This window comes from Diceros bicornis, chromosome 9 (assembly GCF_020826845.1).
Source record: "Diceros bicornis minor isolate mBicDic1 chromosome 9, mDicBic1.mat.cur, whole genome shotgun sequence".
NCBI lineage: Eukaryota > Metazoa > Chordata > Mammalia > Perissodactyla > Rhinocerotidae > Diceros > Diceros bicornis.
Genome location: NC_080748.1, coordinates 76238729 through 76265354, shown reverse-complemented (window position 1 = coordinate 76265354; position 26626 = coordinate 76238729). Strand labels below are relative to the sequence as shown.

Below are 26626 nucleotides of genomic sequence, written 5' to 3'. Positions count from 1 at the left end.
ACTTGGCTAGGCCACAGTATCCAGATATTTGGCCAAACACTATTCTAGATCTTTCTATGAAGGCATTTTTTAGACAGGATTAACATTTAATCAGTAGACTTTGAGTAAAGCAGATCACCCCGCCCATAATGTGGGTGGGCCTCATTCAATCAACTGAAGAAAAAGGATTGATCTCTCAGGCAAGAAGGAATCCCTCGAGCACACTGTCTTTGAACTTGAACTGCAATTCTTCCCTGGCCTACCCTGCAGATTTTGTACTTGCCTCCACAATCATGTGAACCAATTACTTAAAATCAACCAAGCCCTCTCTCTCTCTTTGTGTGTGTGTGTATATATAAATAATACACACACACAGCCCTGTTGGTTGTTTCTTTGGAGAATCCTGACCAATACAATTTCTTATGACATGCATTTAAAAAATATTTAAATTTCTAAATTAAAAAAAAATAAGCATGTATACTTTATTAAAAAAAAAAAAAAGAAGAACCACAAGTCTCAGGTACAACACCTAAAATTTACATTACATTGGGCAAGTGCCCATACATATACTACTATACATATACTTTAATACATAAACTTCATTACACCTCTCTCTATATATAAAGCACTAAGTAAATGCACATTATTATTAATATCCTTCCTTTCTCAATGGCTGCAAAATCACTACTTTTTTGATCCAAGCCACAAGCCTCTCCTCTGACATTCTCAATAAACTCACAGAGCTAACAGAAATACCCAACGCGAATTTACAATCTGAACGAGGTACCAAAAGGACATGAACAGGCATTTTACAGATTATAAATGATACCCAGCAAATGAATACAGGGAGAAATATTCAAATACAATAGCAATAAACAGATAAGTGCTAACAGTTTAATTATTTTGAAAATTATAATACTATTAATAATAGGATAACTATCAACTTATAAGTAGAAATAAACTATAAAGTAAATTTCTTTTCACCAGATAGAGTTAAATAATTTTGAAAATTATAACTAATATTAGCGAGAATGCAAAGGAGTATTCTAATATATGATGAGTGGTGTTCTAGAGAGATGAAATAACTGGCAACATGTACATTAAGCCATGAAATTATTCATGGTTTTGACTCTACTGAAGGAAAAATATCTTATACATTTTTAAAAATATCTTATATATGTTTGAAAATAATTAAAAACATCAAAAAAGCAAAACACATGACGTTGTTCATTAGAACACCATTCGTAATGGCAAAAAATTAGGGGTAACTTAAATACCCAATAGTTGGGATTTATAGGTAAGTAAACTATGTCACATCTACTCATCAGAATGTTAAATATAGCTCCCTTATAATGATGCTTATAAAGATTTTATAGCAATATGGAAAATGATTAATAGGATCTTAAGTGAAAAAAATCAATATACAGAATTATGACTCAATTTCATTAGAAATGTGGACTTGAAAGGACCTAATAGAGAAAGCTAGAAGGAAAATTGAGCAAAAAAACCCATCAAGGCCACTATTTTCGAAAGCATCTTTATATAATATGTTCTTATTTTTATTACAAAAACAGGGAGAAAATCTCCAGTAGGAAAAAAGCACTTAAAATACTCAACAAACTGCAAATAATTTAAAAACCTATTTTCTCTCTAAAAAGAAACAGCAAAAGTTATTCTATCACAGAAACTTCTCTAACATGTTAAAGAACCCATTTCTTATACAAAGACACCTCCTTTGATAGCAAAATAAAACCATGATGAAGCCAAGTTCTAACACATGGGTTAACACTAGTTGAACACTTTTTTTCTCTGTAAATTAAGAGAACATACAAAGTAATAATTCTTTCATACTTACCACTGTACCAAGAAACTGAATGCTCATGTTTCCACCTGCTTCTCGAGAAAGACACTGGAAAAAAAAAGAGATATAAAATGAATTTGCGTCCACACAAAAATGTGTACATGAATGTTCACAGCAGCATTATTCCAAATAACCCAAATGTCCATCAACTGATAAATGGATAAACAAAGTATGGTATATTCATACAATGGAATATTATTTGACCATAAAAAATGAAGTACTGATACATGCTACAACAGAAGTTAGTCATAAAGGATCACATATTATATGATTCTATTTAACATGAAATGTCCAGAATAGACAAATCCATAGAGACAGGAAGTAGACTGGTGCAGTTTGTCCATTCTTTGCAGAAGACTCTCAGCTGCCCTGAAGACTTCTGGGTCAAAAATAATTCCTCAGGCCCCAGCTAGCATAAGTTGCAGGTTCTCATAGTTTGTCTCCTAAGCATACACCAGATGTCACATCTTTTCACCAATGTAGATTACTTTATACCATTTTGTTAAGGAAAGGACTGGAAGATTTTTTTGATGACCCAAAGATGTAGGGGGAAGAAAAAGTGAAACCTGGAGCTTCATGGACCTGTCAGCAATTAAGGAACAAAAGTAAAGAAGATTTAAATAAACTTAACTTTGGTATGTTCTACTGAAGAAAAAAAAAAACATGCTCCTAACTCTAGAGCAGGAGGCCAAGTGGCAGAGAATGCCAATACCAATTCCGGAATGGTTAGAAAAGGTAGGAGAGTCCATGGAAGCATCAGATACAGTTGTTCAGGAAAGACAAGAGGCCCTAAGGTTTCTTCAGACTGCTCAAGGAAAAGCTAGACCTGGTGATAAGAGACAACTTTGGAAGAATCATCTGGCACAGGTTCAAGAAGTGGCCTATACTTCGTACCTAAGTAACAGATACAGTAGGAAATGATTCTTGGCAATGCCCTATGTGGAACATTTTGTCAGACTGAGACTTGAGAAGCAAGCTTGCACTGAGGCAAGGAAGAAAAGTTTAGAGAAAAAGAAAGAAAAATTTCTTCAGGAATAGTTTCCACATCTTTCTGAAGCCCAGAAGTCAAGTCTTGTCGAATATGTCTGAACTCTTAACTTGCTATTTTGTTTTCCTTGGATAATAGTCTATATACAAAAATAAATATATGTTAAGTGGTTTATAAAAAAAAATTGTATTTTCAGTCAAATGACTATTTACTTATCAGTTGGTCTAAGTGTTTATATGCCATGCTAATTCTGGAAGTGGTCGTGCTTCTACCAAAATTTTTAAAAAATCAGGCTATAAAGTACAGATTAAATTCCCATTTTATTAAAAAGAAAGGAAGGAAGGAAGGTTGGTTGATTGACTGGTGTTGCCTGGGGAAGAAGGGTTGGGAGGAAACAGGGAATGATTGCTAATTAGAATGAGGTTTCTTTTTCGGGGTGTGAAAATGTTCTCAAGTTGATTGTGGTGATGATTGCACAACTCTGTGAAGAGACTAAAAAACACCGAATTGTACACTTTGGGTGAATTGTATGGTGTATGAATTATATCTCAATAAAGTTGTTTAAAAAATTGAGTTCACATTTATTTAAAATAACAATACAATTCTTCTATGTCCAGAGAGTAATAAAAAAAGAAATAACCTCTGTTATATATTACATACATTTGTAAATAAAACAAATTCAAAGTGAATATGATATTATTTATGCATATCTTGTTTGAATGTCAGTTTACTAAAAATGGATAACTGAATAGTAAACTGGAAGCAAATTATACTTTTTTCAGATAATTCTCACCTGTATAATTACTCTATTTATCCTAACTTGTTCTTCAAAATTCTTCCTTTCCTGTGCTAATCAGAGAGGACCCAGTGGCTTCAAAGACTACACAAACATATAAAGTAGTTTTAACTAAGTAGCTATGAATTTTTTTAAAGTTCCCAGATGTAGCCCTGGAGAGAGTATTAACGACCTTCACTCAACTGCATGTCACCAACTATTACAGATGTATCCTAACTCTATTACTTTTAAAGAAGTGGAGATTTACCAATTCTGACCTTTATGATAACAAAAGTCATAGAATCCAGAGTAAACCTCTAGAATTCAGGCTGAGCCCTGGTTCCTTGATTGAGGGAGGTGAGATCAGTAAGAAGGAAAGCGGTTTAATGCACAATGATACCTAGGTGTTGACCCCCACCTGCACATACTGCCAAGTGATTGACACGATGGTAATCTGACTGGCATAGTCAAGGTGGTGTGGTAGAGTGTAGAAAACTCAAAATCAGTATTTTTATCCATTGATTTCACTTCTAAGAATTTATCCTAAAAGAAAAGTCATGTGTAGGCAAAAAAAATGCAGCTACAAAAATGTTATCACAGTGTAGTTTATAGAATCTAAAAATTTCAAGCAATCTAAATGATGCACAAAAGAAACTGGTTAAATAAATTATGGTATATCCATGCAGTCATTCAAAAATTTTAGAGACATGAAAAATGTTTATAGAGCTGGCGCTGTGGCGTAGCAGTTAAGTGCGTCCACTTCTGCTGCTGGCAGCCTGGGTTCCGATCCCGGGGGCGCACGGATACACAGCTTGTGAGGCCATGCTGTGGCACTGTCCCATATAAAGTGGAGGAAGATGGGCACAGATGTTAGCCCAGGGCCAGTCTTCCTCAGCAGAAAAGAGGAGGATTGGCAGATGTTAGCTCAGGGCTGATCTTCCTCACAAAAAAAAAAAAAAGAAGAAAAAATGTTTATAGTATTTTTCTAAGTGCAAAAAAACCCCCAATATGTTCAGAATAAATCTTGTTAAAAAATTCTGTATGTTAAATATAAAATTCTAACACAAATAATGCACATCAAACAGTTAATTGTTATTTCTTGGTGGAAGATATGAGTTGACCTTTCTTTTTGGCTTATCTGTTATTCCTATTCTTCTATATGTACATGTATAACTTAATAAAGGCAAAAAGAGAAGTAACACAGAATGGAATAAAATAGATTCTTTCCCTCAGTGTCCTAAGGAATTAGAATTGAGTCTTGAATCCTAGGTTGTGATAGTGGCACTTCTACTTTAGTCATCCGTCTAACCATCCGTCCATCTATCCATTCACTATGTGTTGAGCACTGCTAGCTGAATTAACATCCACCCTCCAGGAGACTAAAGGAAAGAATAGAATTCTAAAATAAATTATAATTCAATATGATAAATCCATAGTACAAAATGTACAAAGTATTACGGATAAGGATAAGAGGCCAGATCAGCTAAATGCCCACAAAAGTTAAGGAAGACTTGCAAATAAACATTAGAGCTTGGTATTAAAAATTCTCCAAAAGGGAAGTAAAAGAGAAACTTTTGATCTGATGGGACTGTTTATGCAAATTTCAGATTAAGAAAAAGCATGGTGAATTTAAGGAATAGTGAGTAGTTCAGCATGGCCAGAGATAGGTTTGGTTGATGGAGGGAAGTGGGAAGAAAGGAAACTGAGAAGGAATTACAGAGCCAGGTCACATCTTGCACGGGAGTTCATACTTTACAAAGTTCTTATACTTAAGAACTGGGAAGTAACATGTTTATGTTTTAGAAAGATTGATGGTCTGAGGTAAGGTTGAGGATATACAGGAACGGGAGAGGGACTGGCCTGGGAGGCCAAGGAAAATGCTACTGCAATCACTCAGGTAGGAGGACTCAAGGGCTAAGCAAACACAACAGTAGAACTAAGCCTGATTCATTAATAGAAACTTAGAATTCAGAGGGCAAACAGAACTGAAAATCTACATTTTACTTTACTTATGAAGAAACTGAAGTTACAGGAATGTAAAATGTAATTTGCCTACATTGCAGTAGGAGAATAAGAATCCCAACTCAAGCATTTTGATTGTGCAGGATGGAATATCTCTCCAATGTCTTAGACTAGATCATCAATTAGAGGATGTGTTCTTTAAGGACAAGGACCATTTCTTGTACTTATTCTTTAATCCCAACAATATACAAGTCAGTGCTGCAGAAATGGAAACATAAGATGAATCTTCACCAAGAATTCTGAAGTTCCTCCATACTACAAAAGATAAGAGTGACCTACATATCTCTCCATCTTCAATTGTCTAGCAGAAGTTTTAGCTGGGGAAAATTAGTGTTGTAACTGTCAAGAAATTAGGGAAAGAAGTGGTGTAGAATGATTAAGACTGTGGATAGGCAGTCCAATAACACGCTGACTTCTATGCCGCTGAGGTTTTAAGAGCAGTGAGGAAAACACTCAGTTAAAGCATCCTCATTACTACCAAACCAGGACTCATCCCAGAGGTGGTTAAATTGTCCTTCCTAGGAAGCCTGTGGCAGAAAAGAAGAGCCACAGGATCCAGTCCATATTTACCAGTATAGTATCAGTACAATTAATCACCTCTATAATATAGCAACAGATTCAATCGTAACAGCTCTTCTGATTGAAAAGTATAGCTACTGGATTCTGAGAAGATGGCAGTGGTGGCAGTTTCTGAATCTTCCCCAGAAACACTGAAAAGGCCTACTAGCAACAAACATCTCTAGCACCCCAACTGTTGTCTACAAATACCATTTCCCACTCAAAGAAATCAAGGCTTCTTGGAAAAATGGGTGATCCCGGGTCTGGGGCAGAAATGAGGCTGCCACACCGTGTCATATCAGAAAGTCAGGGAGCTATCAAAGACTGGAGTCATGTCAAAAAGACTCAGAAGCCAACTTGAAGAAACTTCTTCTGGCCAAAGATGGGACAATTTGACCATCAATAAGGACGATAACTGCAATGAATTAAAGTATATTATGTATGTTTAAACCTTTGAATTCAAAATGGATACCAAAAAACAAAAACAAAATAATACGCTAAAATAGCCACTTTTGGAGACTGATAGGGAACCAACTCTTTATTTTGAGAACTAGTTAGTAAAAGGAAGCCAGCCCTGGTAGTTTAGTGGTTAAGATTCAGTGCTCTCACCACCACAGCCCGGGTTTGTTTCCAGGTCAGGGAACCACACCACCCATCGGTAGGGTGCCATACTATGATGGCTGCGTGCTGCTGTGGTGCTGAAAGCTATGCCACAGGTATTTCAAATACTAGCAGAGTCACGCATGGCGGGCAGGTTTCAGCAGATCTTCCAGACTAGACAGACTAAGAAGAAGGACCTAGCCACTTACTTCTGAAAAAACTGGCCATGAAAACCTGGTGAATAGCCCTGAAACACTGGCTGATAACAGCACCAGAAGGTGAGAGGATGGCTCAAAAAGACCAGGCAGGGTTTTGCTCTGTTGCACACAGGGTGGCTGGAAGGCAGAATCCACTCGGCAGCACTAACAACAAGTAAAAGGAAAGGAACAAGCATTTATCTTGTATTTCCTATGAAAACTGTACTCCTGGGTAACCCAAGAAGTAGTTAAGGTGGAGTTTCTCTTTAAAGAATCATTCCAGGTAATAAATGAAGAAAGAATGGCAAAATTAGAACATCAGCATTTTGTAAACCTTAATGAATTTGTCTACCTAAGCTTGAGCATCAACAGAGAGATGACCAGACAGTATGTGCCTCTTATGGAGGCATACCACATCATTTATGATTCAGTCGTGCCAAAGATAATGGCACCTGAATCTGATTATAGAAAACAGAGGAGAGAGAACATGTTAAACTACACCATTGGGGTGCAATCAGCTAAACCCTGACAATGAAAGACTCTACAGGACAAATAATCCAGTTTCTTCAACAAATAAAATGCAAACAATAAAAGAATTTCCGTAGACATGTCCCTCAAACTACTTACTATCCTATTTCTTTTTCTCCGTTAAAGCAAGACTCTTGGAAAAGCTGTTTATCTTCATGGTCTCCATTTTGTCACTTTTCATTCTCCTTAGAACCCACTCTCCCCTGGCTTTTGTCCCCACTAATCGTCTGTAATCATGCTCGTCAAGGTCACCTATAATTTCCACGTTGCCTTATTGCTTTCCATCTTGCCTATCAGTCCCTTTTGTCCTCATCTTACTCATCAACACTATAACTGGCTTCAGCGATATCTCACCTCCTGGTTTTTCTCCTACTTCCTTGGCAGCTCTGTCTTAGCCTCTTTTGCTGGCTTCGCCTCTTCATTCAATTTCTAACTACTGGATTGCCCCGGGACCCAGTCCTCAGCTCTCTTCTCTTTTCCATCTACGTTTTCCCTCTGTGTGATCTCATCCAGATCCATGCTTCCCCTCAATCCTCTGACACCCGCTTAAAAAAAAATCAACTTCACTGAAGTATGATTTATGTACAAAAAACTGCATTGCATTTAACGTATAGAATTCAATGACAGTCGTAAAAAACCACCACCACAACCAAGATACAGAACATTTCTACCACCTCCAAAAGGTTCTTTCTGTCCTTTCACAGTCCAACCTTGGTCCCTGCCTCCAGGCAATCACTAACCTGCTATCTAATAAATGAGTTAATTTTTTTCCCCAAATGGACATTCAGTTGTTCCAGTACCATATGTTTAAGAGAATTTCCCATTGAATTTCTTAGCACTTTTGCCAAAAATCAACTGACCATCTAGATCTGGATCTATTTCTAGACTCTATTCTGTTCTACTGATCTGCCTGTCCATCTGCCAGTACCACACTGTCTTGATACTGCTGTTTCATAGTTAGTCTTGAAATCAGGTTGTATAAATCCTCCAACTTTGTATTTCTTTTTAAAAATTATTTTGGCCCTTATGATTTTCAACTGACAAAATTTGTTTTTGGTACTAAAAAACATGACATAAAATTTACCATTTTAACCACAGAGTTCAGTAGTGTTAAGTATATTTACACTGTCGTGAAACAGATCTCTAGAACAACTTCTTTTTGCAAATCTGAAACTCTATACTCATTAAACAAAAACTCCCTTTGCTCCCTCCCCCTAGACCCTGGTAACCACCGTTCTACTTTCTGTTTCTATGAATTTGACTCTTTAGATACCTCATTTAAGTGGATTCATATAGTATTTGTCTTTTTTGTGTCTGCCTTATTTCACTTAGCATAATGTCCTCAAGGTTCCTCTATGTTGTAGCATGTGACAGGATTTCTTTCCTTTTTAAGGCTGAATAATATTCCATTGTATGTATACACCATATTTTGTTTATCCATTCATCCGTTGGTAGATATTTTGCTTGCTTCCATCTCTTTGCTATTGTGAATAATGCTGCAATGAACATGGGCGTGCAAATACATCTTCAAGACTTTGCTTTCAATTCTGTTGCATATATATCTAGAAGTGGGATTGCTAGATCATATGATAGTACTATTTTAATTTTTTGAAGAACTGTTATACTGTTTTCCATACCCGTTGCACCATTTTACAATTCTACCAACAGTGCACAAAGGTTCCAATTTCTCCATGTTCTCACCAACACTTGTTATTTTCTGTCTTTTTGGTAGTAGCCATCCTAACGGGTGTGAGGTAATATCTCAGTGTGGTTTTGATTTGCACTTCTCTCATGATTAGTGAAGTTGAGTATCTTTTCATATGCTTGTTGCCATTTGTATATGATCACTGGAGAAATGTCTGTTCAAATCCTGTATCCATTTTTTAATCAGGTTAGTTTTTTCGTTGTTAAGTAGTAGGAGTTCTTTATATATTTTGGATATTAACCCCTTATCAGATATATGATTTATAAATTTTTTCTCCCATTCCATAAGATGTCTTTTCACTCTGTTGATTATGTCCTTTGATGCACAAAGGTTTTAACGTTGATGTAGTCCCATTTGTCTATGTTTGCTTTTGTTGCCTAGGATTTTGGTGTTATATCCAAGAAATCATTGTTAAGTCCAACATCATGAAGCTTTTTGCCTACATTTTCTTCTAGGAGTTTTATAATTTAAGGTCTTACATTTAGGTATTTAATCAACTTTTAGTTAATTTTTGTATATGGTATAAGATAAGGGGGGCTGGCCCCATGGCTTAGCGGTTAAGTGCGCGCGCTCCGCTACTGGCAGCCCGGGTTCAGATCCCGGGTGCGCACCGATGCACCACTTCTCCGCCCATGCTGAGGCCGCGTCCCACATACAGCAACTAGAAGGATGTGCAACTATGACATACAACTATCTACTGGGGCTTTCGCGGAAAAAAAGGAGGGGGATTGGTAATAGATGTTAGCTCAGAGCCAGTGTTCCTCAGCAAAAAGAGGAGGATTAGGATGGATGTTAGCTCAGGGCTGATCTTCCTCACAAAAAAAAAAATAAAATAAGATAAGGGTCTGATTTCATTCTTTTTTATGTGGCAGATTCATGCTTTTAGAGAAAATCTACATGCTTATGGCTATCAAATTTATGTTTTCAACTCCCATTTGTCCTCTGAGTTCAAGACTCACATAGTCAATTGTTAACTGGGCATCAACACTTTGATATCTAATGTATATATTTAACCTATGAGTCCAAACAGAATTCTTGATTTGCCCCCCCCGAATTCTGCTCCTCCCCTATCATTCCTATCTCAGTAAATATTTCCATCATTCACTCCGTTGCTCACTCTTAATTCTTTAACTTCCTTCACACCCAGTATCTAATCCATCTGTCAGTCTTTTCTGCCTTCCCTCCCAAATATATGTCAAATTAGTTCACTTCTTACCATCTCCACTGCTACCATCTTAGGCTAAGCAAAGGGTTGGCCAACTCTTTCTGTAAAGGGCCATCTAGTAAATATTTTAGGCTCTATGAACCCAGAGGCAATACTGAGGATATTATGTAGCTACTTATATAACAAGAGAGAAAACAACTTTTCACAACCTTTTTTTTTTACAATATTCAAAATATAATAACAAAGCACAATTTTTTTTGTAATACTAATAAGGAGAATGGAATTCTTTTATTTAATTGGTGCTCAAAGTTAGTGTTCCTTATCATCCAAATCAATTGCAAATATGCATCTGTTAATGCTGATCTGTAAGGAGGTTCTATGTATTTCATCTTTGAAAATGTCTTTTTCCACAGACAGGTACTGTCAAATACCAACGTTTGATCATACGTTGGTGATCATATGTTGGTGACTTTGGTTGCCTGACAATCAGGCATATGATTATACTTGGGCATATTCATTGCTTGGAAGGCATTTATAGAATTTTGTTAGATTCTTCTCTTGATATTTGCCTTTAGCCTAACATTACAATTTAATAACTTTCAATTGAAGGTTAGGTGGAAGATCCTCAATTGTACAGTTAAATGGATTTTAAAATATAGAAATTTCCTTTGCTCTTGCATTGAGGTTTGAAAAATGCTGCTGAAACTGACGTTCGCTCCTTGTTTTAATCTGTTGACCGGCCCGGGGAATTGTAAAAAGCAGCTTGACATTACTTGTGATTCAAATGTTCAGTGTCATCAAAACGACTTTACCACAGTTTAAGTTTTGCACAGAAGTGCTGTTTTGTCTTGTAATTTTACGTTGAATTCATTAAGAAACATTTTCAAGTCTGCAGCATAAGCTAATTTTTCAAAGCCATTGGATGTTCGATAATAGTAGTTAAAGTTGGTTCTTCTTGTTCAGAAAAACTTCAATCTTCGTCCTGAGCTCAAAAAAATCACAATAAACTTTACCACTACTAAGCCACTGAACTGCTGTGTGATAGAGAAAATTGGGACACCAAGCTTCTACTTACAACAAAAATTTCAAAAGTAGCCACCGACAGATCAAAACTAATGAACATGGCTATGTTCCGGTAAAACAGTATTCATGGACACTGAAATGTGAATCTCATATACTTTTCATGTGTCAGGAAACATTATTCTTCTTTTAATTTTTTTCAATCATTCAAAAATGTAACAACCAGGCAGTGGGCTGGATTTGGCCAGATCCTGGTCTAAGTCATCAGCACCTCTCACCTGGATGATTGCAATGATCATTGCAATAAAAAAGGATTTCCCTGCTCCACCACTAGTCCCCTGTGGTCCATCCTCCTCACAGTACTGATTTTAAATCACATATCACTCTTCTATTCAAACTCTTCAAAAGCTTCACAATAGGAATTAAATAAAAAACCAAACTCTTTGGCCTACAAAGACCCTAAATGATCTGGTCCCTGCCTATCTTTTACACTCTCCTAACTATACTCAAGTCAGCCCTGGTGGTCTAGTGGTTAAGATTTGGCACTCTCATTGCCACAGCATAGGTTGTTTCCCAGTCAGGGAACCACACCACCCGTCTGCTCTTGTCATACTATGGCGTCTGTGTGTTGCTGTGATGCTGAAAGCTATGCCACCAATATTTCAAATACCAGCAGGGTCACCCATGGTGGACAGGTTTCAGTGCAGTTTCCAGACTAAGACTGACTAGGAAGAAGGACCTGACCACCCACTTTCAAAAAATTGGCTATGAAAACACTATGAACAGCAGTGGAGCATTGTCTGATACAGTGCCAGAAGATGAGAGGAGGGTGCAAAAAGACTGGGGCAGGACTCCACTCTGCTGCACAGAGGGTCACTAGGAGGATCGACTCAACAGCACTAACAACAAAAAACTATACTCAAGACATTGGCCTTCCCTCTGGCCTCAACACAAACCAAGCTTGTTCCTGTCTCAGGGCCTTTGCACTTGCCATTCCTTCTACTTGGGACTTTCTTCCCCCAGATTTTTGTATGGCTGCCCCTTTCTCCTCATAGGTCTCAACGCAATTCAGAGATGACTTCCTAACCACCCTAGGTAAAGCTACTTCCTATGAATTATCCTGTTTTAAGGTCTTCATTGACCTTCTTAGTACTCAAATTATCTTATTTATGTGTTTACATGTTTGGTATCTACATCCCCCTGGTTTTTTTAAATTCTTGAGTTTTATTTATTTATTTATTTTGCTTGAGGAAGATTAGCCCTGAGCTAACATCTGTGCCAATCTTCCTCTATTTGTATGTGGGTCGCCGTCTCAGCATGGCTGACGAGTGGTGTAGGTCCTCTCCCAGGATCCAAACCCATGAACCTGGGCCACTGAAGCGGAGCACACCGAACTTAACCACTATGCCATGGGGCTGGCCTCTACATCCCCCTGTTGTAATGTAAGTTTTGGTCAATGCTGTATCTCCAGAGTCTAGAATACTCTCATATTGGGCATTACCTTCTATGTTAAGAGACACTAAAAAAATATAATAGCCCCTTTTCCTTACCCTACAAGGGTTAGGCTGATTCCCAGGCAAAGAGAAGTATTTCTGCAGTATGTAAACTGGAAATAAGTTTAAAAATTTATAATTTCACATTCAAAACACAATTAAATTATATTGATGAATCTGTAAACCACAGATATAAGTACCATTAGGTTGCCCTTAACTTCCTAACTTTGCATTCAATTTAAAGCAGGTTATGATTACATATATAATAACTATCAGCCTTTTTTTCCCCACTACATTACCACAATCTATATACTTGCATAGAAAGAAAAGGAAAGAAAGAAGTGCCCAAACCTGATATATCTCAGCAATAAGGATTGATGTAATGAAAAACAGAGAAATAGAATTTCACTCAAAATTGGAATTTATACAGGAAACTGGAATAAACACTTTTCCCACAGTCTAAGATTAAGACAATTAAGTTTTAGAATCCACGAAGAACAAAGTACTGGATACCTACAATGAGTCTGAGGCATACAAAACAAACATGAACTGACCGCTTGATAAACTAATAACAAAAAGTAAAATAAAGTAAAAATTAAGATTTGTATTTTCATGAAACACATTCCATCCTTATTAAAATACTTCCTCCAAATATTTTACCCCTTTTCCTCTTTAAGTGGCACTTCATTGCTAGATAAAAATTTCCTTCTTTTATTATTTTCATAGTCTGCTCCAACATTTACAAATTCTACTCCTTTTTTTCTTTAAAAAAAGCACAAAATATTTAAGAAGTAAGACTTTGTTAACTAAATGATTTCAACATTTGTTAGATTCAAATTCACACAAAATTAGCAAGGATGCTTACTCAAAAAAAGCAAAAACACTCACAAAATAATAAATCAAATGTTCCAAAAATATCTTCATAGGATAATAAAACCAAAGGCAATTTCACCTTTAACAGTAATCTCACTGAACAGTAAGAGGAAGAAACAGTAATAGTTTTCTTTTTCCTCTCACTGATTTCCAACGTGATAATATGTTCTAAAGGCCATTACTACGGGATTTGTCTTATCGGTCTCCAGTGCAAGCTGTTTGTATTATTTTCCACGTCTGCTACAATCAGTGTTTATACTACTCAAAATTCTCTTCTTTTGGCAGTTACGAAAATACAATTTTCTAGTTAACAGATAGTAGAGGAGAAAAAAGTATGCGTGTGTGTGGGGGGTGGTGGGGGTGGTTTCTGAAAGATATTTCCCCATTATGCTAACATTTCAAAAGCAACTCCAAATCACAAAACAAATGCCACGAGAGACAGGAAAAATGCTAAGCTTCTAGGACTACATAACAAAAGCAGGTAGACTTGCATCAAAATTAATATTTTAAATTGTAGTTGTAAATACATCCCAGCTGTTAAATTGTGATTAAATTTTTTGAAGCATGGTGAAAGGAGTTATTTCTGTTCTACTGTTGGGCTTGTTTCTAAGATGTGTAACTGTAATTGATGTTTTCAGGAATGTGATAAGGAGATGGTTAATAATTACTCTTTCATTTCCTACTTCTTTAGGAAAAAATACCAACCTCTACTTATGCTAAGTTATATATTTATATATCCTATACATCGTAAATACATGGTTTCATATTACATTTGATGACTCTATATAGTACGAATAACGGCTAATTACTTCTAACGGGGTGGCGGTGGGAAGTAACATCTAAAAACATGGAAAACATTTATTTTGGGACAAAAACATAAGATGATTACTTCCAAATCCACTTTTTTTCTTTCTTTTTTTTTTTTTTTGTGAGGAAGATCAGCCCTGAGCTCACATCCTGCTAATCCTCCTCTTTTTGCTGAGGAAGATCGGCTCTGAGCTAACATCTATTGCCAATCCTCCTCTTTTTGTTCCCCAAAGCCCCAGTAGATAGTTGTATGTCATAGTTGCATATCCTTCTAGTTGCTGTATGTGGGGCGCGGCCTCAGCATGGCTGGAGAAGCGGTGCGTCGGTGCATGCCGGGGATCCGAACCTGGGCTGCCAGTAGCGAAGTGCGCGCACTTAACCGCTACACCACAGGGCCAGCCCCCCACTTTTTTCTTATACTAGCAAAGTATAAGCAAAAATGTAAGCCACTTCATTTAATTTTTTATTAAAATATTTATTTTAGCATCTATACACATTTATTAGGATTAAAATTAAAGCTTGTTCTCAGAAGTTGTGGGAGTAATTTTAATCTAAAAAACTAAAAAAAGAAAATAACTTATTTTTAACTTCTCTTTGACAAATAGTATGAAAATCAATTCATTTTCTTCAACAACAGAAAATTAAGGTTAAATTTAAAAACGTACTCAAATTCTGTGTGGACAAGGATTTGCAAATATATCACCAATAATCATACAATCTGCAAACACAATAACATCTATCATATTCATGTGCTTGTATAATATTCTATATTACACAGGCCCACTGAGCATTTTAAGTTATCATGTTATATAATCTATTTAACACTGCAATCAATTCACAAGTAATTCATTTAATCTGGTATTCTGTAGTAAATAATACGAGATTCATGTGACACTATTCCAAATTTGTCTGCTTTAACATAGAAAATTAGTTCCACTTAGTTGAATATCAATGACCTATTCAATGTAGAATGCAATAGTGCTGCAGTCAGCTTTGTACTGTTATTTATAATAAATTTATCTTTTCTTGAAAATATTTAAGCAAGAATATGAGAAATAAAAAGAAAAAAGCCTTCAAAGGTACACCATGAATAGCTTCACATCACACAAATGGAGAAATTGTTAGACCTTAGCAGGATCTCAAGATATTTTCAAAAGTATTTAGCTACTCTTCAGGCCTGTAGACAACCTGCTGTGAGCAGGTGGATAGAAGAAATCATGCCACACAAAGAAACAGGCCAATAGGAGTTAGTTGGCTCCGCTTGCAAATGTTCAAACAACGTGACTACACAAAATGAAAATCTAGTATGTAAAATGCTAACAAGAAACAATATACTAAATCCCAGCAGACAAATTACATTGCAAGAAATGGAAAACTATTTGAGTTGTTCAAAGTAAAATTGAAGAGCCTCTTTCAAGGTTAAAAAAAATTACTTCACAGGAATAGAGTATAGTCATAGAAATAAAAAAGTGCTATTCATCCAGCGTGTTTCACACTACGAAGGTGCTGGGGTGCCTGAAGAAAACAGAATGAGCTCAATACATATAGAACACAGCAAATCTTTTGTTTTATTTCAATACTTTAATTATTTGCTACAGGCAGGGAATCATTCCACTTTTTAAAAATAGTTCCAAATTTTGTTAAGTTTTAAACGTAAAATGTTTGTCAATTAGAAGATAAATTCATCTTCTGTTTAAAAATCAATTTAATTCATCTATACCTAATTTTAAATGATAAAAACCAAAACCATGGTTGACACATGGGGGAGCACTTAAAAAACCAATATGTGTTTTGTTCTTCTATAAGCACTCTCTCGTTTACAAAAGGTTTTGTTTGTGAGCCGTCTAACCCAATAAGCCCTAGCCACACGTGGCTAATGAGAACTTGAAATGTGACTACTGCAACTGAGAAACTAAATTTTCTATTTTATTTAGTTTTAATTAATTTCCATTTAAACTCAAATACAGAAGCAGTGTAATATATTTTTCCTGTTAACCACAACTTCATTATTTTGGTAGGACTATATTTTACTTGAATTGTTCCATTGCTTAAGATATTACTGTTTTATTGTTACACACACAGTCAGAAGTGTGTGTATGTTGTTTCTGGTATCACAGTAATACTTTTTTTATATTGTTTCATGTTGAAATGCTAACGTTTTGGATATATTGGGTTAAATAAAATGAATTAGTAAAACTGAATTTCACTTGTTCTTACCTTCTTAATGTGGCTACTAAGGAACTTAAAATTGCATATACGGCTCATATTAGATTTCTATTGGACAATGCTGTTTCATTCCTCAACTTTTTTTGTGTGTGTCTGAGGAAGACCAGCCCTGAGCTAACATCTGATGCTAATCCTCCTCTTTTTTGCTGAGGAAGACTGGCCCTGGGCTAACATCAGTGCCCATCTTCCTCTACTTTATATGGGACGCCACCACAGCATGGCTTAACAAGTGGTGCGTCGGTGCACACCCAGGATCCGAACCGGCAAATCCCGGGCCACTGCAGCAGAGCACACACACTTAACCGCTTGCGCCACCGGGCAGGCCCCTCATTCCACAACTTTTTAAATTGGTAATCTGGAAATCAGAATATATCTTTCTACAAAAGAATAAGAAATGACTGTTAGGGTCTCAGATTATACCATTAAGATCTATTTAATAAACATTATTACTGACAGACTCTACATTTGCAATGAAAATAGTAGGAAAATACTGGCATATACCCAACATAAAGAAAATAAATATGAAATACCATCATTTTATTTTCCTTGAATAATGATATTTAAGGAAAACTTGGTTTAATTATTAAATGAAGGAATAGATTAAAAACTTAAAAAACTTCTAAAAAGGACCTCTAAGTATCTTCACGAGTTTTCAAGGTTAATATCCCCAGTTCTTTGTTATAAATTATTTCATTTCAAAATATACGACCTCCTCCTCCTTTCAGATAGATGCATCACTAGCTTTACACTTAAAGTTATAAACAATGGTTAGAATTTTTATCCAAGAGTATGATTTTCGTGAAGTCAGAGGAGAAGACAAAGCAGCTAGATGGATACATCAGAGTAAGAGGTTGTGTGAAGTAGACTTAACTGAGCCATGAATAATGAGTGACACCAGGCAAGAGAGAGCAGAACAACATGTGCATAAACTTTTGAGAAAGAGGAAATCAGGAATAGCCTGAGGTGGACCTTTTCCTATTACCTGTCAATACCTATCAATAGGTGATACTGTTAGCCTTGAACAGCTCAGGTGCTACTCAGAGCAAATGAAGGTAAATAGGAAAGATATTTACTTGACTGAAAAGAAGTGTGCTTGACAAGCAAGATAATTCTGTGGGTGAGTCCCTGGGAGCCCTCTTGTTTCTCTTTGCTCTCACAGCAACTACAGTGATTCTGCATCTGCAGAGATCACCAGCCATGCTATTTAACAGAGTATGGATTCTGCAAATGCTAGAAGGTCATTTTTTTTCCTTCTTCTCCCCAAAGCCCCAAGCATGGTTGTATATCTAATTGTAAGTCCTTCTAGTTCTTCTGTGTGAGCCACCGCCACAGCATGGCAACTGACAGGCGGATGGTGTGGTTCTGGAACCAGGAAGCGAACCGGGCCGCCAAAGCAGAGAGTGCGGAACTTTAACCACTAGGCCATCAGGGCTGGCTCTCAACATAGCTTTTCTGATGAAGGCTTAAAAGAAATAAAATCTAAATCTTAAAATGAAGGTATTGATAAGACGGATTTATTCCTGAAATTACAAAATGTAGGATGACTATCCACTCATTCATTCACTCATCCATTCATCCAGTTGTTGGGCCTTTACATGTGCCAGAAACTCAGCAAGGCAGTGGGAATCCAAGATCAAATCAAAACTGAAACAGGTAATTTAGATCAATTAAAGGAAGTTAGGAAAGTATGAAATTTATTATCCAAATGATGGTACATGCCAAAATACAATTTATTTTTAAAGAAAGTAATGGATAATATTAAGCTTATGAGGTTTACCAATGAAAACCAGGAAAGTGAATAGATAATATGATCTGACTGGATTTGATTGGATGAATAGGGAGCTAATTCCTAAAGCAAAGGTATGCTTCCTCCTCAGCTACTTTACCATCTAATCAGATAAAGATGTTAACTGCTACTTTTCAGGCAGTCACAGGGATTCAGCAATAAAACTAAATAGGTGCTAAGTACTCACATACCCTCAAGATGTTAGACTAGGCTACCTAGCAGGACATGCTAAGAAACTGTGAAACCAGCAATTGCTCATCTCCCACCTCAAGAGAATATGAAAAAAGTTAAAAATTCATCAGAAGAGGTTCAATTCCTAAGCTAAGAATTTGAGGTTGAACACTTTAAGCTTAGTGAAAGGGACTTCATGAGCATCACTTGGTTTTCCACGTATCTCCTGGGTTTTGAGGGACACCGTGAGAAGGATCAGGAAGCCTTTTGGTGACACAGCAAGAAGAGAAGAGTTTGGTAAGGCAAGGATTTATAAAAACTATTTCTTGTGGCCCAGATGTGGATTGTGCAGAAGATACCCAGGCTGGGTCATTACGAGAGACTCTGCCCAACAGGAACATTTGAAGGGATGGGAGTCAGGAGGCTGAAGGCAACTGGAAAAGACAGAGCAGGCATTAAGGGTTCTGCAGATAAGGAATTCCCCAAATCCACAAAACTGTCCCAGAAGACACCAGCCAGTGCCGGACATTTGCCATGCCTGAAAAGAATGAATGCCAGATTACACCTGCTCAGGTCAACCTAGTTCTTTCTGCCATGAACCTCTCGTCTTTACTCCAAACTGCAACTTTGGAGAGACCGCAAACAGCAGGTAAGAAGTGGGAGAGGATTTAAAGCAAGAAAGAAGAAAGCAACACTCTCATCTTCCCTATAAAAATTTCTCAGTCTGAGGTGGAACCGAGTTCAGGGGAGGTTTTACCAGTTTTGACATTACAATGAACTCAATCCAAATAGAATACTGCTTGCTTATTACCTGGTAGCAGCTGTATAGACTGTGAGAATTTATGCCTGATTTTATGCAGAGGAGGAAAGAATAAGTTGAGAGAATGGGTGTTAGAAACTCATTTGTAACAAAGTCGCTTCTATTTGTACAAAAAAAGTTCCATTTATGCAGTGAACTGGTTACACAGTAAAACAGACAAAGGCAAGGCAAGTATTGGGAAGTAGCTGAATGCTTTCTCAATAACTATCTAAATAAAGCCTGTTCCACAATGAGATACCACTTCATATCCATTAGGATAGCTATTATAAAACAACAACAACTGGAAAATAACAAGTGTTAGGAAAAATGTGGAGAAATTGGAACCCTTGTGCATTGCAGATAGAAACGTAAAATGGTGCAAGCTGTTGTGGAAAACAGTACGGTAGTTCTTCAAAAAATTAAACACAGAATTACTAGATGATCCAGCAATTCCATTTCTGTGTATATACCCAAAAGAATTGAAAGCAGGGACTCAAAAAGGTATTTATACACACATGTTCGCAGCAGCATTACTCACAATAGCCAAAATGTAGAAACAATCCAAGTGACCATAGACAGATGAATGGATAAACAAAATGTGGTATGCTCGTACAATGGAATATTAGCCTTAAAAAGGAAGGAAATTCTCACACATGCTACAACATGGATAAATCTTAAAGACATTATGCTAAGTGAAATAAGCCAGTCACAAAAGGACAAATACTGCATGATTCCACTTACATAAGGTACATAGAGTAGTCAAATTCGTAGAGACAGAAAACAGAACGGTGATTGCCAGGGGCTATGGAGAGGTGGGGAAGGGGGTGTTAGTGTTCAATGGGAACAGAGTTTCAGTTTGGGATGATAAAAAAGTTCTAGAGTGGTGATGATTGTACAATAATATGAATGCACTTAATGCCACTGAACTATATACACTAAATATGGTTAAAATGGTAAATTTTATGTTATGTATATTTTACCACAATTAAAGAAAATCTTGTTAAGTTTATAAAACAGTGTTGAAGAAAGAAAAACCTAATAAAAGAACAATAGCCCTAATCTCAGATTGGCATAGAATTCTGAATTTCTATCATTTTTTGCCTGCTTTTAGAAATTGGTAGGTGATTGGTGGCTTAGTTTGTAAAAGCACAGAATGTGGGGTTCACTTTCAAGACCTTGTCTTTAAGGGGATAACCACCTAATGATGACATGTAAGGCTGATAAAAGCTCATTAAAAAAACAAAAAGACAAATGGTCGATGCAGGGGTCCAGTGTTTGTGGAGACAGGATTTTGTGGTCCTTATGGTTCCCACTTCATGCATAGGGCACTCAACAAATTGTGTCAAGTTCTCATCATCAACTTCTCTCAAACCCAACCCCCTTTTTTCTCTACACTGCCAGCACCCTAGTTTAGGATCTGTTACCTCATGAGTGAAGTAAAATGATTATCTTCTTGATGAACTCCTTCCCACTTCCCCCTTCAATCCCTTAACCCTTCTTCTATTATGAAGACACATTAACCTTCCACAACAGCATTTTAATGGACATTACTTTCTCTGTAAAAATGTTTCAATGATATCTCCACTGTTAATTGAAAAGTACAGACTCTTTAACCCTCCATTCATAACTTAGCTCCTCCAATCTATTTTCCCACGCTTAGCTTGCATTACTTCCCTACCTCAATGCTTCCCAATCCATCTCCGATTTCAGGAACATGTTTTTCTAAGGTGTATCTTAAATATCATCTGATACTCTGAGCCTGCAACACACACACACACACACACACACACACACACCCTTTTTAAGTGGCTGAGATTTCCTAGAGATAAATAAAAAATGAAAGAGAGTGATTGATAGAGAGCTTGTGAAAGCAAATATAGTGACCAGAGTTTCATATTAAGGGAAAAATTATCTTTTTGTTTACAATTAATTGAGAAACACTTCATAGACAAAATATGCCTTCTAGAGAAGTTCGAGGTTGGAAAGGTGAGAGGGTGGCAAGCTAGTAAGAGGGTGAAAAACATGACTTTAACTGGTGCTGGCACAACTGGTTATCCCTATTTTAAAAAGTAAAATTGGATCTTAACTCACACGGTACACAGTAACCAGTCCCAGGGGGATTAAGGATTTAAATGTGAAAAGCACAACTTAAAAGGTTAAAAGAAAAATATAGGCAAGTATCTTTATAAGCTTGGAAGTAGAAGAGGATTGTTAAACAAATACAAAATATACAAACCATAAAGGAAAAGAATGAAAACTCTGATAGTAAATCTCTGATTTAAAATTTCACTTGTATAACACAAAAAGGTAAAAATACAAGCTACAAACTGGGAGAAGTTATTTGTAATACATATAACTAACAAAGGATCAGGATCCACAAAATATGAAAAGCTTTTAAGAATCAATAAGAAAAAGACAAACAATATAATTAAAAAAGGGGCAAAAGCCATGAACAGGCATTTTGAAGAAGAGAAAACAGGACTGTCGATAAATATATTTTTAAATGCTCATTGTCATTATTAATCAGGGAATATACATTAAAACCACAAAGAGATACCATCTAAACCTACAAGTCAGGAAAAATTTAAGTAGTCTGGATACCAAGGGTTCACTAGGATGTGAAGCAAAATTGTTAAGGGCACCGATTCCTGGTTTCAAATTCTGGCTCTTCCATTTACTAGCAGAATGCCTTGGACAAGCCATTTAGCCTCTATAAGCCTATTTCCCCAATTGCAAAATTAGGGATAACATTAGTACATTCTTTATTGGATTGCTGTGAGGATTAAGTAAATTAATACAAAGAAGTACTTAGAACAGTCAGGGACTGACATAAGTATACAATAAGGTTAGCTTATTATTCATATTATTAATATCATCATCATCACTATTGGTAGGCATGTAAACTGGTACAGCCACATAGGGAAAACGATTTGGCATTACTATGTAGGATTAAGGATGCATAGTCCCTACAGCCCAGCTATTCTACTGGCATATTCCTTGGAGAAACTCTCATTTCAAGAGGAAACATATAGTACTAGAAGAATTTCACAGAAGCATTATTTGTGATAACAAAATAAATAACAAAAATGCCTAGGGTAGAAAGAATACATAAATTGTGGTATATTAATATGATTTAGTAACATGTAGCATGGAAATAAACTAAAGCTGCTTGCATCAGCATGGACCAATCTCACAAACAATACTAGAGGAAAAAGCAACTCATAGAAGAATAGGGAGTATGGTGCCATTTACATAAAGTTTAAAAACATGAATAGCTAAGTAATACATTGTTTACAGTTTTACTCTGTATATAAATATCCCTAAAAGGAAGAGAGTGATAAACTTAAAAATCAAGATGGTGATTACCTCTAGGGGCAGGAAGATTTAAACAAGGGAGAGCACAAAGTCAACAGTATTGGCAATGATTCCTTTTTAAATCTAGATGGTGGGTAAATAGGTTCATCGTGTTATTCTTTAGTTTTCATAAGATTAATAAATATTACTTTGTGTATATAAAATATTTAATAATAAAAAGTTTAAATGTATGTAAAAAATCCAGGAAAAAAAGAAGTGATTACCATAAAATCACTTGAAAAATACCTGTGGTAATAACCATCCCATAATTCGTCTCTGAATTTACCATAAGCAAGTGCAAGAGAAATACAAATAAATACACAGTAGCATTTTCATAGCTATTTGCTTGGAAGTAGTGAGCCGCAACTCTCGGGCAATGCAGCCCAGGAAGTCAGCACAGAGAAAAAAGGAGTTAGGAATAAACCTTGAAGATGTGCCCATGCTTACAGGCAGGTGGAAGAGAAACCAAGAGAGAACACTGTGAAGCCACCAGTTCTTTCCTCCTGTCCTTCTTTCAGATCCCTTCATCACACAGTGCTCTTCATCCCAACTACTAATATTTTCCAGGCAAAATGATTTCCCACCTCCATTTCTCTAACATCTTCTAACTTTGCTCTTTGCCTCCAGTTCATTCTTCTTCAATCCACTCTCTACAACGCAACCAGAACAAGCTCTTTCTGAACTCCAACTCTGTTCACATCATCACTTCCTTAAGGAAAACTCTGCCACGGGTCCCCATCGGCCCCCGGATAAAGCAGAGCCCACACTATGTGATTAACAAGGCTTCCAGGGACTTGCTCCTACTTACCTCACTTTTGCTCATCATTCCCAACGTATTCTCTGATTGCAAAGGTTTAATGGTGGTTCTCAAACTGTGGACCCTGGACCACTAGCATCATCATTACCCGGAAACTTATTAGAAATGTACACCATGCCAAGACCTACTAAATCAGAGTAAACTCTGCAGGTAGGTCCAACAATCTGAATTGCAACAAGTCTTCTAGTTGATTCTGAAGCATATTAAAGATTGAGCATCAGTGGTTTACAATATGAATGAGAGGTAAATTACTAATTGAAGAACTCTGACGGGGAAAATAGAAAAGTCCTACATAGCATAGTGGTTAGAAGCACACACTCTGGGTCACACTGCCAGGGTTCAAATTTCTGCTCAGCTTCTTCGTGGCTTTGTAATCATAGGGAAGTTACCTAGCTTGCCTCAGCATAGTGTAATGCTTAACAGCATAGATGTCACAGCAAGACTGCTTAGATTCAAATCCTGGCTCTACCTCTTATTAGCTGGGTGACCTTCAGCAAGTCACTTAGTTTCTCTGAGCCTCAGTTGCCTCATTTACAAAAGTATAAATAACAGTACCTACTTCATACAGTTGTGACGATGAAATGAGTTAAATATATGTACTGTGCTTAGAACTGATACACAGTAAGCACTATGAGTTATTTATTCTTATTATATTTCATGGGCACCACACCATATTTTGGAGATGAAGAGTCAACACTGAATGCTAATGCATTCAGTAAGTAAATAAAATTCATCTGTTCTGGTAAGGAAAAATTTTCCTCATCTTCTTTTAAGTAAAAGACTTTTCTTCTTCAGTATACCATTTACCTCTCTGAAAGAGTTCATTTCCTTCCACTGAGAGAGCACTTAACTGAAAGTAATGACTTCCTCTAAAGAGCCAAGGGGTCTGCCTTAAGGAGTCATTTATTTCACATTAACGCTTTTTTTTAGCAAAGAGCTCACAAGAATGAAAAGGGATTTACTGAACATTATCCCTATGCTAGGAAAAATATTTCTGGGGATTATTCTAAATGTATTACTTAGAATATATAAATATATATAAATATAAATACACTCTAACATATCTAATGTTAATTTAGCTAGAAACTCTACATGTAAAAGTGCCATTAAGACACCTATCTACACAGTCATTGAGAAGGATGCAGAAAATATCATGATACAAAGATTTGGATAGTAGATTCATATCTCTCTCACTCACAACTGAGAGGTCATACCACGTCCTCCTGACCAAAATACGTGAATGCCTGAGCCATAGCACATTCAGTGCAGAGCATATTCTATCGAACATAAACAAGTGTGATACAACCATTTTTTTGAAGACATAATAAATGGATCTAAGTGATGTGAAATTACATAATGATAGTTTTTCCAAGGATCTCAAAGTGTTTCACCTTCTAATTAGAATATGAAAGAAAATATGAGAGAAAAAATATACTGGGACAAGTCATAAAACCAAAGTCAAAACATAGAACTCACTACTGAGAGTTCAGTATTTCTTAGAACCATAGAGATAACATACCAACTGAACCTGGGTTTCGTTTAGTTATCAAATATTAACTGGGGGTTTCTGGAATCCTCTGCCTCAGAGTCTCTAATAGAGGTATATATGAATCTAGTTTAGAGTAGTCTTTATCTCTGATTCTCTTGATTTCCCTAGGTTTTAAAATCAGTTTCCTGTGTAAAATCAAATTAAGGGAAAGCAAAAACATCTTCATAAAAAAGAAAAAGAATGAGTATTTAATGCAATGGGGGTTTTATGACTTTTATTTGCATGTGATAACCACAGGTTCCATGGTGTTTTTTGTTTTGTTTTTCCTGGAACCCTAAACCTCAACTATGAGGTGAGGTGAACGAATTTTGGCAGAATCTCTTTTCATAGCTATCTACTTTAAAATATAGGTCACTGATTACAAAGAACTTTCAATCAACTCTGGATTTCAAGGTATCTCCTCAATGCAAGACATTTTATATTGGGGGGGAAAAGAAAGGTTAACAAATTAAGATTACTCAATTTTTTTATGTATGTGTGAGGAAGATCTGCCCTAAGCTAACATCTGTTGCCAATCTTTCTCTTTTTGCTGAGGAAGATTGGCCCTGGGCTAACATTCGTGCCCATCTTTCTCTACCTTATATGTGGCACGCCTGCCACAGTGTGGCTTGAGAAGCAGTGCGTAGGTCTGCACCCAGGATCCGAACCTGTGAACCCCAGGCCGACGAAGCAGAGCACAGGAACCCAACCATTATGCCACAGGGCCAGCCCCAAGATTACTCAATTTTTAAAAGGCATCAATGTGCTATGGAAAGTCAGCCTGAATAGTTCATGTTTTTGCTGATCTAATACTACACAATTTCAATTGCATAGAAAAGAAAGTACATCATATTTTACAACTATAAACTCACAATGGCAAAGAAAACTGCTAATCTTCTAGTATTTTTAGAAAAGCATGCAGGATGCTTTACTTACAACAAAGTATAACACACTAACCTTCCTGGATTCCTTGAAAAAAGAAAACATTGATTCTTCAGAACAAGACTTAAGATCCTCTAAAACAAGAAAAAATCTTTTCAACTATAAAATGTATGAGATGGATAATATGCAGCTTTTCCCTGCTATATCTGTAAGTGTTAACCACATAGGTACTGGTAAGGATTTTGGACTTGATGGAGCCCTCTAAGAAAATCAGAACATTTACCTGTATCATCCTCTGAGTGCCATCAACATTGACAGACAATAAGGGTGAAGCCAGGTTCCACGTGCTCGTCACATTTAGTTTCGACCCATCAACTTCCACCTGTTGTGACACCAAATAAGACTGTTACCATGAAGAAAGACAGAAAACTGATCTCAAGTTCATTGCTGCATACAAAGCAGCAGCCATTTTAAACAGATGGCTCCCAAACA

The 26626-nt window shown here is 36.5% G+C and overlaps 1 protein-coding gene and 1 pseudogene across 2 annotated transcripts in view; one reads left to right on the top strand and one right to left on the bottom strand.

The window, feature by feature from the left end:
* The window catches only part of PCCA (propionyl-CoA carboxylase subunit alpha), a 415707-nt gene that overhangs the window by 71502 nt on the left and 317579 nt on the right, over positions 1-26626 (bottom strand). For both annotated transcript variants that reach the window (XM_058548431.1, XM_058548432.1), the window contains exons 20-21: positions 26418-26516; positions 1835-1888 (exon numbers count right to left, since the gene is read on the bottom strand). In XM_058548431.1, coding sequence (XP_058404414.1) covers positions 1835-1888; positions 26418-26516 — 153 coding nt within the window. The remainder of the gene's footprint in view (positions 1-1834; positions 1889-26417; positions 26517-26626) is intronic.
* LOC131410382 (large ribosomal subunit protein uL29m-like) lies at positions 2068-2929 on the top strand (annotated as a pseudogene).